This window comes from Malania oleifera, chromosome 2 (genome assembly GCF_029873635.1).
Source record: "Malania oleifera isolate guangnan ecotype guangnan chromosome 2, ASM2987363v1, whole genome shotgun sequence".
NCBI classification, from domain to species: Eukaryota; Viridiplantae; Streptophyta; class Magnoliopsida; order Santalales; family Ximeniaceae; genus Malania; species Malania oleifera.
The window spans coordinates 85,737,978-85,753,558 of NC_080418.1; the positions used below are offsets into that span (position 1 = coordinate 85,737,978).

Here is a 15,581-nt window from a genome sequence, read left to right on the forward strand (position 1 = left end):
TGTCAATTCTGCTAACATCCCCCCTCAAATTGATGTTGAGCAATCGAGAAGCATCAATTTGGCAAGAAGAAACTGATGGCCAGGATAAGAAAGAGCTTTGGTGAAAACATTAGCGGTTTGGTGTTCAATGGAAATGTGTAGAAAAGTAATCTCCTGATGAGCAAAGGCTTCATCAATGGAATGACAATCCACCTCAATATGTTTCGTGCGCTCATGAAAAACAGGATTGGCAGCAATCTGAATAGCACTTGTATTATCAGCATGAAGAGTAGGAGTAAGCTGCAAAACACAAAGTTCTTCTAACAACCCTCAAAGCCATAAGATTTCAGAACAAGCAAACGACATAGCCCAATATTCAGACTCGGTGGATGACTTCGAGAAACAAGCCTACTTCTTACTCTTCCAAGAAAGGAGGGCATCACCAAGGAACATACACCAACCTATAACAAAACGACGAGTATCCACACATCCAGCCCAGTCGGCATCGCTAAAACCCATCAACTGTAAAGAATTCTTTGAAGCGAAAAACAAACCGCGACCAGATGTCCCTTTGAGATATCGAAGAAGACAATGAACAGCAGCCAAATGTGACTAGCATGGAGCCTGCATAAACTGTTTGACCTACTAAACAGCAAACGAGATATTAGGTCGAGTAATGGTCAAATAATTTAAACTACCCACCAACTGTCGATACGTCGAAGGATCAGATAAGGGATCACCATCCGCCTAATGCATCTTTAAACCTCCATAGGTGTAAGAGTCGAATTATAGTCTTGAAGGCCGGCTAATGAAAGAAGTTCTTGGGTATACTTATGCTGATGTAAGAGTGTACCATTCGGAAAATGTTGAACCTCAAGTCCAAGAAAATACTACAGTGGACCAAGATCTTTCATATGAAATGAAGATTTGAGGTGCTGTAAGAGCTGCTTAATTACCTAGGGATCAGATCCTGTAATCACAATATCATCGACATACACAAGAAGTATAATGATCCCAAGGGTAGTCTTGCAAAAGAAAAGAGAGGAGTCATACCGACTCTGTGTAAAAGTGAAATCCAGTAGAGTATTACGAAACTTCTCAAACCATGCCCACGGTGCCTGCTTCAAACCATATAGAGCCCGCTTTAAGCGACAAACCTCAACAGAAGAGGAAGGAAACAAACCAAGAGGAGGAAACATAAATATTTCTTCCTTTGAATCACCGTGTAAAAATGCATTCTTCACATCCATCTGACGAAGTATTTATCCATTCAAAACAGCAATGGTCATAATAGTGCGGACAGGAGTCATTTTGGCCACGGGAGCGAATGTTTCCTCATAATCAAGCCCATACTCCTGCCTATTCCCGAGTGCCACCAAACAAGCTTTATGTCTTTCAATAGAACCATCAGCACGTAGCTTGATAGTGTAGACCCATTTGCACCCAATAGGCTTAACTCCAGCAAGACAAGGGACAATGTCCCAATGTGATTGTCTTGAAGAGCCTGAAGTTCATCCAACATAGCTTGCCGCCAACACTCATAAGCAGAAGCGTGAGAATAGGACTTAGGCACAAAGGTCGTATTAGAAGAAGAAAAACCATACCAATCTGGAGGTCGGGAAACCCTAGTAGACTGGTGGGGCGCATGCAAGACAAGATCACATGGCGGTTTAGAAGAAGGATGAGGCAGTGGGCGATGTCGCTGATACACAAAACCTGGCTTAAAACGAGAAGTAATACTAGACACGCCATCAAAAGGAGGAAGCAAAATAGAGGAAGAAACATGATTAGTACGAGACGGAAAGAAATATTGATTTTCAAAAAAAATCACATTGCAAGAAATACGAAACTTGTTAGCATCTGCATCATAACACACAAACCCTTTATGAGAATTACTATAGCCAAGAAAAGCACATTGAACAGATTGAGTAGCAAGCTTGTGACGTTCGATGGGAGGTAAGTGAACAAAACTAACGCAACCAAAAACATGCTGAGAATATTAGGAGAAACACAAAACAAACGAGAATATGGAGAACCAAGATCCAAGGTAGGAGAAGGAAGACGATTAATCAAATATACAGCCGTAGATAAGGCTTCTACCAAAAATCTAGAAGGAACAGAAGATTCAATCATCAATGTACGAACAACATCTAAAAGGTGACGATTCTTACGCTCGGCAACGCCATTCTATTGAGGGGTGGAAGGACACGAACGCTAAGAGTGAATACCCTTCTGTTGGAGAAAAAATCAAAAAGGATGAGACATGGTATCAGAGCCCCCAAATTATTTTCATAGTTATCTCTCAGCTTGGCTGAAGCTGAATTCTTGGTTTCTTGGTTTCTCGGTAATTTTTTTTGGCAGCAGCAGAGATTTCTGGGTAGTAGCAGTTTCTTTAGGAGATCGATAATTTCTGGTGGGTTCTAAAATGTTGTTCGGTAGTTCTATTGAAGGTGTTGGGAATTTTTTCTTTTGTGAAGTCCTAGTGCAGTGATTTTCTGGTTCGGAGGTTCTGTTCTGATTGTGACGAATTCTTGGTGGCTGTCGACAGATTTTGGAGGGGCAATTCCGGTGAATCAGGTTTATCCTTTCTGATTATATCTTTATTGCAAGCCTCGTTCCTATGGCTATAAGTTTGTAGCAATTTCATTTGGGTGTGGGGTTATCAGCAAATATTTTTTTGGTGTTGTTGGGCTGTTGAATATCTTATTCCAATAACTGTTGAGATTTCTCTTTTCTGCCCAATTTTTTTTTTTTTTTTTTTGGTGATAATTATGTCAGGAGAAAATTCTATTGTTCGCCTTAATGGCAAGAACTATGGCAGTTGGGAATTCCAGTTCCTAATGTTTGTGAAAGGGAAGGAACTATGGGGTCATTTGGATGGGTCTTCTAAGGCTCCAACTAATTCCAAGGAACTTAGTTCATGGGAAAGTAGGGATGCTAAAGTTGCTTCTTGGCTACTCAGCTTTGTTGAACCTCATATGGTCAACAATCTTCGTGGGTTCAATACTGCTAAGATGATGTTGGATTACCTTTAGCAAATTTATTATCAAAATAGTTCTGCTCGAAATTTTCAATTAAAGTTAGACATCGGAAACTATCGTCAGGGAAATCTCTCCATTAAGCAATTTTATTCTAGTTTTATTAATTTATGGAATGATTATTCTGGGTTGGTGCATTCTCAGGTTCCCAAGAAGCTTTGGTAGCACTACAAGCGGTTCACTCTGAGAGCCAGCGGGATCATTTCTTGATGAAGCTCCGACCCGAGTTTGAAAGTGCATGAGCTGGGATAATCAATCGCACACTTGTACCATCTTTAGAGGTTTTCTTGGATGAACTCTTGCATGAAGAACAACGTCTCACCTCATAGCTTAGTCTTTCTCAAGATGGTGGTGCATTTGAGACTTTTAATGTGGCCTACGCCACTCAAGGCAAAGGACAATCCAGATCTCCACCATAGTGTTATAATTGAAGGAAATTGGGCACATTGCAAAACATTGCAGCAAGAAATCCTGCAATTATTGCAAGAAGGAGGGTCATATCATTAAGGATTGTCGTGTATGTCCTCAAAATCAATCCGCTCCTGCTTTTCATACTGCTGTTCAGACCAATTTTGTTCCTACATCTTCCGCACAGCCTTCTATTTCGGGTCCGTTTTCCAACATTACTCTCGAGCAAGTTCAAGAGATGATCATTTCAGCCCTCTCTACTTTTGGTCTCCAAGGTAAGAAAAATCTTCTTACTTCTCCTTGGTTAATTGACTCTACAGCTTCCAATCACATGACTGGTAGTGAGGCAGCTTTATATGATGTTCGAATGTATGATGGTAAGCAGCATATTCAGATCGCTGATGGTAGTACTCTTCCTATTACAGCTGAATGTTTGAATGAATCAATTGTATATTCAATTGTGTATTCTTTACATACTCAGGTCCCTATTTAACATGTACACAGAGAATAAAATATGGAAAAACAGAAGAGGAGACAACTTGCAGTTGAAATGTGCCTTTTAGATTCCGTTGGGGGTATCAATTTATAGCCTCTAACTTGTGGCAAGATCTCATGGTAGGTGGTCGTCATTCACCAACTGTGGCCATCGTTCACACTGGGGATTTCTACATTATTTACATCCTAAACAAATTCTGCCAACATACAACACATGTAGCTGTCAATTACATCACATGTAGCTGTCAATTCTACTAACAAATAACATCTATATCCTTTATGAGTTCTTTGGTACCAAATAAAGACAGATTTAGCAGGACGAGGAAAGAACTTGTCCTAACTGATATGTCAAACATGAACAAAACATGTACACCCAAAGATACGAGGCACAATAAAGAACATGGATCTTTCAGGGTACATAAGAAGGGGATTTGTCCCCCTAGAGTACTGAAGGGCATGCTGTTAATACAAAGGGTTTTCAGAACATGCATATGAAATAGTAGAGACGGTGCTAGGTCAATTAAATGTCAATTCTTCCGTTTAGATACACCATTTTGCTAAGGTGTATACGCACATGAGGTTTGGTGAATAATCCCTTTGGCCAAGAAAAAAATACCAAATCTCATTTTGAAAACAAATTCGAATGCACCATCAAATTGAAAATTTTGAATACCAATGCAAACTTAGTTCTATTTTTTTTCTAGAATTGAGTAAACACATTTAACACATATATCTCGGCCATATGCAAAAATAATGTGCAAAGGACACAAAATATTTATGACGAATCAAATTTTTAACTCTACACAGACCCCAAATATCAAAATGAATAAGAGAAAACAACGATTTACTATTAGACTCGGCTCTAGGCAGAAAAAATGTCCTAGCATGCTTTCCTAATTGACATGCTAAACATTCAAAACAAGAAATAGACTTGAACATGCGATAGATTTTGAAGAGATGAATGACCCAAACAAGCATCCCTTTAATCAAAGAAATAGCACAATTAGAAATTGAAGCCGTATGACAAGAACTAGTTTTGCCACCGTCGAAATAGTACAAACGATCCTTCTCAATCCCTCTACCAATCCTCTTCTTTGTGTAGAGATCCTAAATAACATAATTGAGAAGGAATGAAGGTCAGGAAACAATTATAAGATTTAGTTAATTGATTAAGTGATAATAGGTTCAATGGAAATGTAAGCACACATAACACAAAGGAAAAGAGGAATATAAGGAGACGAAAGAATATTGTGACAACCAAAAACTGGGGTAATCAAACCATTAGAAAAAGCAACAATAGAGTGTAAAACAGCGGATTTCAAGATGTGAAATAAAGTAGAGCTACATTTCATATTAGAGGAGGAACAAGAATTAATAACCCATGGTAAAGATGAAGAGCCAAGATGTCTGGTTGTACCGAAACAACCACGGTAGCACTTGTAAAAGACTGAATTTGAGTTGTTGCACCATTCTGACAAGGTTGCTATACTATTGTTAGGATATGGCAGATGATGTACTTGACTATAGTGGAGTGGTAGGTGTGCTTTAAGTGTCAAAACTAGAATCAGCCTTGACAAAAATTTATTTGCCCAACTATATTTCCAATGGAGGTCTTAACAAGGATCAATAGTATAATTCTTCTAGCAACAAAGTCTACAAAGGTGAGAATTGTCACAATCAACTCCTTGTCCTGATATGCTACCTCTGCATGAGTGCCATCCAAACCTTGTCCTTGTCCTCAACACTTGTTAAAGGTAGTGCTAACCATGGGTGAACTATTATAGGAAGAAGCTTGAGAAAAAAAAAAAAAAAGTCATTCTTGGTGATCATTTGATTCTAGCATATGCTTCATCCATGGATGGTGTGGAATTGGCACAATGATTTGACCATAAAGATGGGTTGAAGCTCTAGACTCAACTTAAATAGAAACTTGGAAGCCAAGAGCTATGGCCATGGCCCTTAAATCATCTCAACGTTGGAACTAATTGGTTGATAGATACTAAGTTCCTTCCACATAACCTTTAAAGTGTGCTATAATACTCATGGATCCACCTTCTTGGCTAGATTTGAAAAAACCTTCTCATACAGGTCAAAAACATGAATTTGATTTTCACGTTGTGAGAAGTTTTCACAAAGATCATCCAGTGCAGCCTTGGCTGTTCTTTTTTTTTTTTTGGGGGTGGGGGGGGGGGGGGATAGATAATAAAAGAAGGTATATTAGATTGAGAAAGAGAAGTTACAACCTAAGGGGACAAGAATTCCACTCGAAAAAATAATAAATAAAAACAAAATTAAAATAAAACTAAAAAAAAACAAATAGAATAATTAACCAAGAAAACTGCTTTTCAATCCCTTTTCGTGGTAGTTCACTAAGCACCTCAAATTTGCTAGCTCTATTTGACCCTTCTCTTTAAACTTACCCCCATCAAAGCGCACTTCAATTACACCAACATCACACATTTTTAAATTCAGTTTATCCATTATAGCTTGGGCTTCTAAATCCTTCCTAGAAATCTCCTCCACTGGTGTAGGTTAAATAACATCCTTGCACTTCAGATTATTGTCCAACCCATTGATTCCAAAATAGGAACCCCCTCCAATTCTTCCAACGAAGCAAGATACACATATGATAGATTCCTGAGAACATCACAGGAATCAGAAACATATCCATATTGTTCTAGAATCTCATCCAACAGCAAACCCCCATCACAATGAAACTCGTTGATGTCATCACTATCATTATCTGAAAAATTTCCCCATTTCTTAAGCTCCTTTCCACTGCTAACTCCATCACTTTATATCCTTCAGCTTAGCAAGTGTATCTTCCATGATACTCAATTCTCCTTCGAAATCTCTCCTTATATCTTTGGCCTTATCTCACTAGAATGCTCTCTCTTTGCTTCACATAATTTCCTCATTTCCACACCCATCAAAGCAGCCTTCTAATGAGCATACACCTCAGAACTCTTAAATTTTTCAAAGTTGAAAACTAAAACTTCATGAAGATAGTTTCCTACCCAATCCAGCTTCTTCTTTTTTATTGTTCAAATTTTTCAAAGTTGAAACCTAAAACATCATGAAGATGGTTTCCTACCCAATCCAGCTTCTTCTTTTTTATTGTTCCTAAAGACACCAACCCCTAATCCCTCTGCAAAACCAGAATCAACAGCCAATCTGACACGTCTATTATTATCATCATTTTCGTCACGAACTGTCTTTGAAACCAAGTTAAAGTCATCTTGATTACGCTCCGAATGTTGATCTAGTCTAGGCTTGTATTGGAGAGTTTTGGAGAAGGATTTTGGATTCACTAGCATCTACCTGAATACCCACCTCTACCATATCTAGCTTCATTGAATTTTGGCTAGGATAGTGGACCTATTGTTCAGTAGCATGGTCGGATAGGGGAAGGGTCTGATTGCCCATATCCTTGCACTAGGCCTTCTTAGAGAGGAGGCCCATCTGTGAAAGCCCCTAATGGGAGGAGCCTTCTTTTGAATCCAACGAAAGGCCCATAACATTCTTGTCCAAACATTGGTCCTGTTTTATTAGGTGGCCTCACTTTGTTAAAAATAATAACCACCTTTTCCACATACTCTGCCCAAATCCAATACGATTCAAATGACCCAGCCTAGACTTCATAACCTCATCATCCTGGATCGTAACCCTAGCGACCTCTACACGACTAGCAGTGACAACTGGACCCCTAGATCCCTACACCTTATGGGCATTCTCCTCCGATCAAGAGGTGCTGTCATCTGATAACAGCACACCCAATTCCTTCAATTGCATGTCACTCCCGCACCGAAAACCCAAATTTTTTTATTGTAGAGGAGTTGAGCAACCTTCGTCTTTCTTTCAATCCATCACCACCTGACTCCACTATGTGGGAGCTGTGCTTGCAACACCTTCTCCTTCAAAATCATGACGAATTTCCCTCGTGAATTCACAGAGCTCATTAGCAAAGCTTTTTCCATCCAATTCCTTTTATGCATCCAGGAATGAACACTGAAAAATTCTTATCTCTCTCAGCCCCAACTACAAAAAAATTCCCTACCCTCGTCCGCCTAATTGCCATCCAGCAGTGAAGATTTCGCTCACTAATTTTTCTGGAGCCCCTACCCAGCCAAATGAAAGTTGATAAACCATCAACAAGCTAGGAAAGTGCCTCTGTCGTGAATTCAACCCACCTATTTGAAGAGATGTTCTCGAACACACACAATAAGGGGTCTCCCCCTCCATCCAATCTCAAATTGAAGGATTTTCCTTCAATCTGCACCAAGCACTTTAACATTGCCTCCTGCTAACACAACTGTGGTCCTATTCGTGCAAACTTGAGAGAGTTATTTCATGAGAAAAAGAGAGGCCCATGTTGTTTAGAAAACTGAAAGTATCTTGCATCTCGAAGACGAAGACTCAAAGCCTCAAAGAACAATTGAACAAAGCTGGGAGGTCCGGAAGGCTAGGGCGTTGAAGTGGCAAATACTCAGAGTGGCTTTAATCAGTGAGATCTGGGCAAGTACTAGTTCAGTGGGTAGGGCTCTAAAGACGCTCACTTCTTGCGCTAAGTTAAAAAAATGTCCTTTCAAAACTCTGCAGATGCTCCTGTTGGCAAGAGTTCCAGCAGAGATAACCAGGTTTCTCCATTAGGACATGTGTTTCAGTGACAGCAAGTGGTAGCCAGAGGAGGTGCAGCAGCATCGCAGAAGCCACCAGCAGCATGCGGCAATGATGATTGCATGGTGACCACACGTAGAAGCTAGGGCTTCTTCAGAGTCATGAGGTGGCTGCGTGTCTGTGAGATATGTTATAAATAGAGATGAAGACCTATTGTTTACCACATCCCCTTTCTCAACTTCGTTAGGCCCAATAACACTAGACATATTACAGTAAAAATCAGGAACTGATTTCCCAACTGGTTTAAAATTAACAAACCCAACTCTCCCATGAAAACCCCTCTTCCCACCACTTCGCCCAACGAATGAACGAAAATCCCTAAAACTCGTAAACTAGTACCCTCAAATACAAACCAACCCCTCACCTAGCCTTGGCTGTTCTATGCAAGGTCTTAAATTTCGATTTCGACTCAAATTTCGAAGCTCTAAAAGTACAGAAATTTCGATTTCGATTTCGATTTCGATTTGAAAAAATAACGAAAATCAGTAGTAAAGCATGGAATTCTTTGTGAAACTTTAGAAATGGTTAACAAGCATAATAATGTAAGTTTTACGACTAATATATTATAAGTTGAATACATCTATGTTGTGTATGAGGCGGAAAAGTTGTAATATAGTATGTGTATCAAACATTTTGTAAGATAATGTACTGTAAACATATTTAGCTCATACAACTAAAATTTATAAATCATTTAAATATTATTTATTATACAAATAATTATAATTTAGACATAAATGATTAAATAAAAATGTTGTTGTAGCCTGTAAGTTTATTTTTTCATATAATTTCAAAAGCATTTGTAATAATATTTTGTTTCGAAAAAATAAATAAAATTAAATTAAAATAGAAATTTCACTTCACTCCTAAATATTTTATTTGAATTCCAAGGAAATTTCATTGTATAATTAAAATTTCGACAAGTTTCACTGAAATTTCAAGATTTCAATAAATTTTGGGATGATTTGTTGAGATTTCGATGGAAATTATGCAAGACGAAAATCGACTACCATTTCGATTTTGAGGGTGACAGAAACCGGAAATTTCAACGGAAATTTCGACAATTTCGTGGAAATTTAAGACCATAGTTCTATGAAACATCACATTTGCAGCCATCCATGCTCCATGCTATTCCATAACCACACAAGTCATTCTCCTTCATCCAATCTTCATAATCTTTGGAACCTGAAGACAAAGGAGAATGCAGCAAATACTTGGACTTCCCTTTTTTGCATTAATTTACACATGCACTGCTTGAGACAACAAGTAGTTAGAGAATCCTAGCAATTTGATGGTTGTGATTACTGTATCCGCAGATGCACTCTCTGTAGCTGCAATAAGAGCTACCCATAATACAACACAACCAGCCCACACCAGTATCAAAAAGAACAGAGCGACAATGCTGAATCAGGCAGCACACACTAGTACAGAACAGCACTTCAGACCTCAAAAGTTCCAGAACTTCAAGATGCAGGTATGACCACCAAACTGAAAGTTATAATACTCTAGGAGGAATCATTTCACCACACAAAACAGACAGACCACAACAAAGTACTGCAGATACTTAATAAACAACCTGGCAGCAGACACAGGCATAATGGCTTGCAGCAACTAGAAGCCTGTGCAGGTAAGAACAGGAAATACAGTAATCAAACATCAATAAAAACAACCAGAAACTGATAAAATATTGCAAGCAATCAATCACGAACACAAGCAGCATCAAAACAACATTATCATGCTGCAACCAGCCAGTGGAACATTGAAACAACAGCAGTACACCAGAACTAGGATGCAACTGATTTCATATCAGAATACTACCATGAGTACACACTGCATCCAACCAAGCATGCTGCACAGCCTAATGAAGAAGAGTTGTGTCCCTAAATGACTCTTAAGCCAACCAAACAATCATATTTGAGAACCAATTAGGGAAAGATGAGAAAAGGAGAAGAAAAAACTGTGTCCAAAATCAATTCAGATAAATCCAACTGGAAATTGATGCCATGTTTTAAAGTTAGTGTTAAAGCTTGACATACATTATTGGCCCATAACCTAACAACTTAAGCTTCTAGGTAAAGTGGTAATCTAACATGGTATCGGAGCTGGTTACCAGGAGGTCCTGGGTTCCAGTCTTGTTGCTCGCGTATATTGTGTGATATTTAAAAAATTATTGTGTTCCCAATTGTGGGTGTTATTTATCGTGTGTTTATCTCTTCACGTGCCTTCGGGCTGCATGTGCAGGGGAGTGTTAAAGCTTGATATAAATTGTTGGCCCACAACCTAACAGCTTAAGCTTTTAGATAAAGTGGTAATCTAACAGTTAGAGATGGATAACAGAAGAAGAGAAGTAAGAAAAAATATAGCAGCAGTTTCCTGGACCCTTACGCATAGCTCCAGGTCTGCCATCTTATATATCAATAATAAAAAGACATGCAAGATAAGAATAGCCCCACTCACACCTCATAATTACCAAAAATAGCATTCCAATGACATAAGCAATAAAAATAGGAGGCCATCTCTCTAGAGTAGACAAGACTTGCCGCCAACAGATGTGACAAATAAAAAAAACACACAATTAAGAGGACTGCAAGTACCTCGCAAAAAATTAAGAAAAGCAGAAGTGATGAAAATGCTCAAGACATTTTTAAAGACATCCTCATTGAAAATAGCCGTAAAAGAGCCAGAAGAACTCCATGCAACAATAAGCATAGCCTGAAAAGCAACAAAAAAAGGATGCTGTTACTTCAACAAAATGGTCAATGCTAAATTCACAGATTATGACTAGATGATTACCTGAAAAGCCAATATAAAGAATATCCACATTCGGTCAAAACTTCTAAAAAGATGCCAAAATGTACGAACTTCAACAAAATTTGTCTTGGGCATCCTCTTACCAGCAATGGCTTGGTCAGTCCTCTGAAAATACAAATGTCATGCAGTACAAACCTTTAATAAGTATATATATGAGATACCACACACACACACACGCACACACAGCTGTACCATGAAGGCTGTAATGGGAAGAGAGGGGAGAAATAATTTATCAACATCAACATGCCATAAAGGATGCAACTGTGGATTAATCTTTACATAGTGAAGTGCTATAATAATTAACCAGGTTTCTCTTATCAATAGAACGCAAACCCAACTGTTGAATAATTGGGTGAAATGGGAGACCTAACCTCAATGATAGGCCTCTACCTTTGCTCATAATATATGTCAAGTACAATATCAATGACCATCATACCCTCACTAACATAACTCTTTAATAGATAATGCTAAATGACCAAATAACCATTTAAACTCCCCCTCAAGTTGGAGCATATATATCATATGCTCCTAGATTGTTACAAGAATTTCACCCGAGCACCTCCCAAGGCATTAGTGAATAAATCAACAAGCTGGAAATCGGACATCACATACTCGGTTGTAATAAGCTTTTGTACAAGTTTCTCCATAACAAAGTGGCAATCAACTTCAATGTGCTTCTTCCACTCATGGAAGACCGGGTTGGAGGCAATATGGATAGCAGCTCAATTATCACACATCAGCTCCATAGGTTGAGAAAGTGAAAACCCAGTTCTTCCAGCATGTTCTTCAACCAAAAAAGTCTTCATCCAAACAAGTCATATGTAGTGTGAGCCATAACCCTATACTCTGACTCAACACTTGACCTGGTCACCACAATTTCTTTCTTACTGTTCCAAGAAAACAAATTACCACCAAAAAAGATACAGTACTCGATTGTGGATCTTCGGTCGAAAGGCTACTCAACTGAATCTGCATTTGTATATCCCCGAATATGAGTGTGACCCCAATTCTGATATAAGAGACCTCTCCCTGGTGAATCTTTGAGCTATCTCAAAATGTGAATTACTGCATCCCAGCGACTTGTTCTCAGAGAATCAAGAAACTAACTTTTAAACACTTGCTATGAAAGATACATCTAGTTGAGTGATTGTGAGATAATTCAACTTTCCACAAGTCTCCAATATTGTCTTGGTTTAGGCAACAAATCACCCATATCTAGCTCTAACTTCCTACTGGGATCCATGGGTGTATCAACAAGTTTGGATCCCAACAGCCTAGTCTCATCTAAAAGATCAAGAACATACTTTCTCTATGACAAGACCGTTCCTATACGAGATCTTGATACTTTTACACCCAAGAAGTACTTCAATAGTCCCAAATCCTTTGTCTGAAACTTAGTTTGTAGGAAAAGCTTTAGATCCTAGATGCCTTGATCATCATCTCCAGTAATCCCAATATCATCTACATACACAATAAGCAAAATCCTGCCAGATCGAGTATGATAATAAAATACAAAGCGATTACTGCACATTGTTGGAGGCCAAACTCAAGTACAACAACACTGAATCTACCAAACCATGCTCTCGAAGACTATTTTTAATTTGTACAATGATTTCTTGAACCGACACTCTAAGTTTGAATGCCCCTGAGCAATAAACCCAAGTGGTTGCTCCATATAGACCTCTTGAAAATCACCATGTAGGAAAACATTCTTCACATAAACTGATGTAGAGGCTAATGACAAGTAGTGGCTAAGGATATGAACAAGTGTAATGAAGCAAGTTTAGCGACTAGAGAGAATGTGTCTAAATAATCCAAACCATACACTTGATACATCATTTAGCAACAAGGTGAGCCTTTAATCAAACCAAGGAACCATTTGAATTGACCTTCATAGTATACACCCAACAACAACCAACCACAAATGTATCAAGAGGTAGAGGTACCAACTCCCAAGTAACAGTATCCTATAGTGCATGCATCTCTTCAATCATTGCATACCTCCGCCCAGAATGGGACAAGGCTTCAGAAATAGATTTAGGAGAGCAAAACAATGTTTTAAAAGGCTCAATCAAGGCATGCCAAAATGCCTTGAGGCTCAGTCTAAAATACCAAATCCCAAAAAGGCTCAAGTATTACATGCTGAGGCTTACACATTTGCACAAAAGCACGCCTTCTATGCCTTTTTAATTGAGGCTTACGCATTTTGGGTGTGTGATTCTCAAGTTAGATTCGGCTTGAAAAATTTAACTCCATGTTTAGATGAAAGGAATGTCATAATATGAGTTTATTTCTAAAACTCTTGAATCCCAACCATTCCAAAAAAACAGAAAGTTGAATCTTAGATCTTGAAAATAATTTGAACTTTGTTAAGTTATAACTGTCTCTTGCCTTGATTTACGTAATTAATTCAAGTTAGCAATTTTTGAACTACCAACAAGTAGTTTGCAACTTATATTTCGTTTTTTTGTACGTTATATTCGTTTTTTTTTTCCTTTCATTTTTTCTTTATTTTTAAATATATTTAATTTATTTACACATTTTTATTTGAAAACAAAATTCTCAAAAGCCTTATGCCTCAACGCCTTAAGGCTTATGCTTTGTCTCATAAGGGTTAAAATGCCTCGCCTTTTAAAGTATTGGAGCAAAAGAAGACAAAGCACTAACAAAATAGTAATATGAGGATGACAAGAAATCATAACGAACAAAATTAGAGACTAGATGTTGGGTAAAAGTACAACTACATTTACCTTTTCGAATAGCAATGGAAGGATCAACAACTTGGGAAATAGGAACATCTAACAAGGGAACTAAAGGCGTAGAAGTGGAAGCTAGAGGAGGCTCTCCTCCCTTGAGTCACTGACAAATTGGGATAATCCAAGCAACAAGAAGGACTCAAACTAGATAAAGATGTGGGAGGATTGGGCACAAATATTAGGTTAGGATCTAGAAGGCAAAGAAAACGAAGGGACTTATTAAGGTCAACAAAACTTAAGGGATCATAATAGTATGGTGTAGACTCGAAATAGGTGACATCAGTAGAGACAAAGAATAGATGTAAAGTGGGGCTATTACATCGATATCCCTTTTTGAGTATAGGAATACTCCAGAAAATATACATTTGATAGCACGAGGATCCAATTTATCTGTTCTTGAAGTTAACTAATGGACAAAAGACATACAACCAAATATACGAGGAAGAAAGAAAAGCAAATGAGCCTTAGGGAAGATAACTAAATATGGATTTTACCACCAAGGACAGACGATCACATTTTATTAATGAGAGAGAAAAGTAGTGAGCACGACATCACTTCAAAAAAAAACTTTGGGGACATTCATTTGATACAATAAGGTACGACAGTCTTCAAGAATATGTTTGTTTTTCCATTTTGCAACTTCATTTTGTTGTGGAGTATGGGCACAAAATGACTAATGGATCATACTAGAATTAGTCATATAGGTAGTATGGAAGTACCCCTTAGAATTATCACTACGAAGTATCTTGACTGGCCTATCAATCTGAGTCTTTATTTGAGAATAGAAGGCACAAAAGATATTAAACAACTCAAAACAATCTTTCACTAAATACAACGAAGTCATCTTGGTGTAGTGATCGACAAATGCAACAAAGTATTGAAACCCCAATTTCAATGTGATGTGATGAAAACCCCAAACATCAGAATGGACGAGCATGAAAGGAATATTTGCCCGCTTGTTGACCCGAGAAGCAAAGGGAACATGATGATGTTTTCTCAACTAATAGGACTCACATCCAGGACTAGACACAGAAATCAAGGTAGGAACTAACTGTTCCAATTTGTTCAAGGATAGATGACCAAGGCGACCATGGATTTGAAGCGGTGTAGTAGCAATTGTACAAGCAATAGGAGAAGAGAGCAAGCCGAAGTACTAAACTCCACGAGCCACACGTCCTATGTCAATTGTCTTCCTTGTCTTTAGATCCTAAATAACCTTAGAATCAGGAAAGAAGGTTACAAAACAATTTAGTGCCTTTGTAAGCTTGTGCACTGACATGAGATTGAAAGGGGACTTAGGAATGTACAATACAGAAGAAAGAGAGATGGAGGAAGTAGGATTTACTGTTCCTATCCCCTTAGTTGTAGCTGTGGACCCATCAACAACGGTAACTTGAAGTAGATCTTTAGGATACTAGAG

The 15,581-nt window shown here is 38.3% G+C and overlaps 1 protein-coding gene across 2 annotated transcripts in view; it reads right to left on the bottom strand.

Moving 5' to 3' along the window:
* Positions 1-15,581, bottom strand: part of LOC131149522 (callose synthase 7) — a 98,205-nt gene that overhangs the window by 38,739 nt on the left and 43,885 nt on the right. For both annotated transcript variants that reach the window (XM_058100042.1, XM_058100041.1), the window contains exons 13-14: positions 11,388-11,510; positions 11,189-11,306 (exon numbers count right to left, since the gene is read on the bottom strand). In XM_058100042.1, the coding sequence (XP_057956025.1) occupies positions 11,189-11,306; positions 11,388-11,510 (241 nt within the window). The remainder of the gene's footprint in view (positions 1-11,188; positions 11,307-11,387; positions 11,511-15,581) is intronic.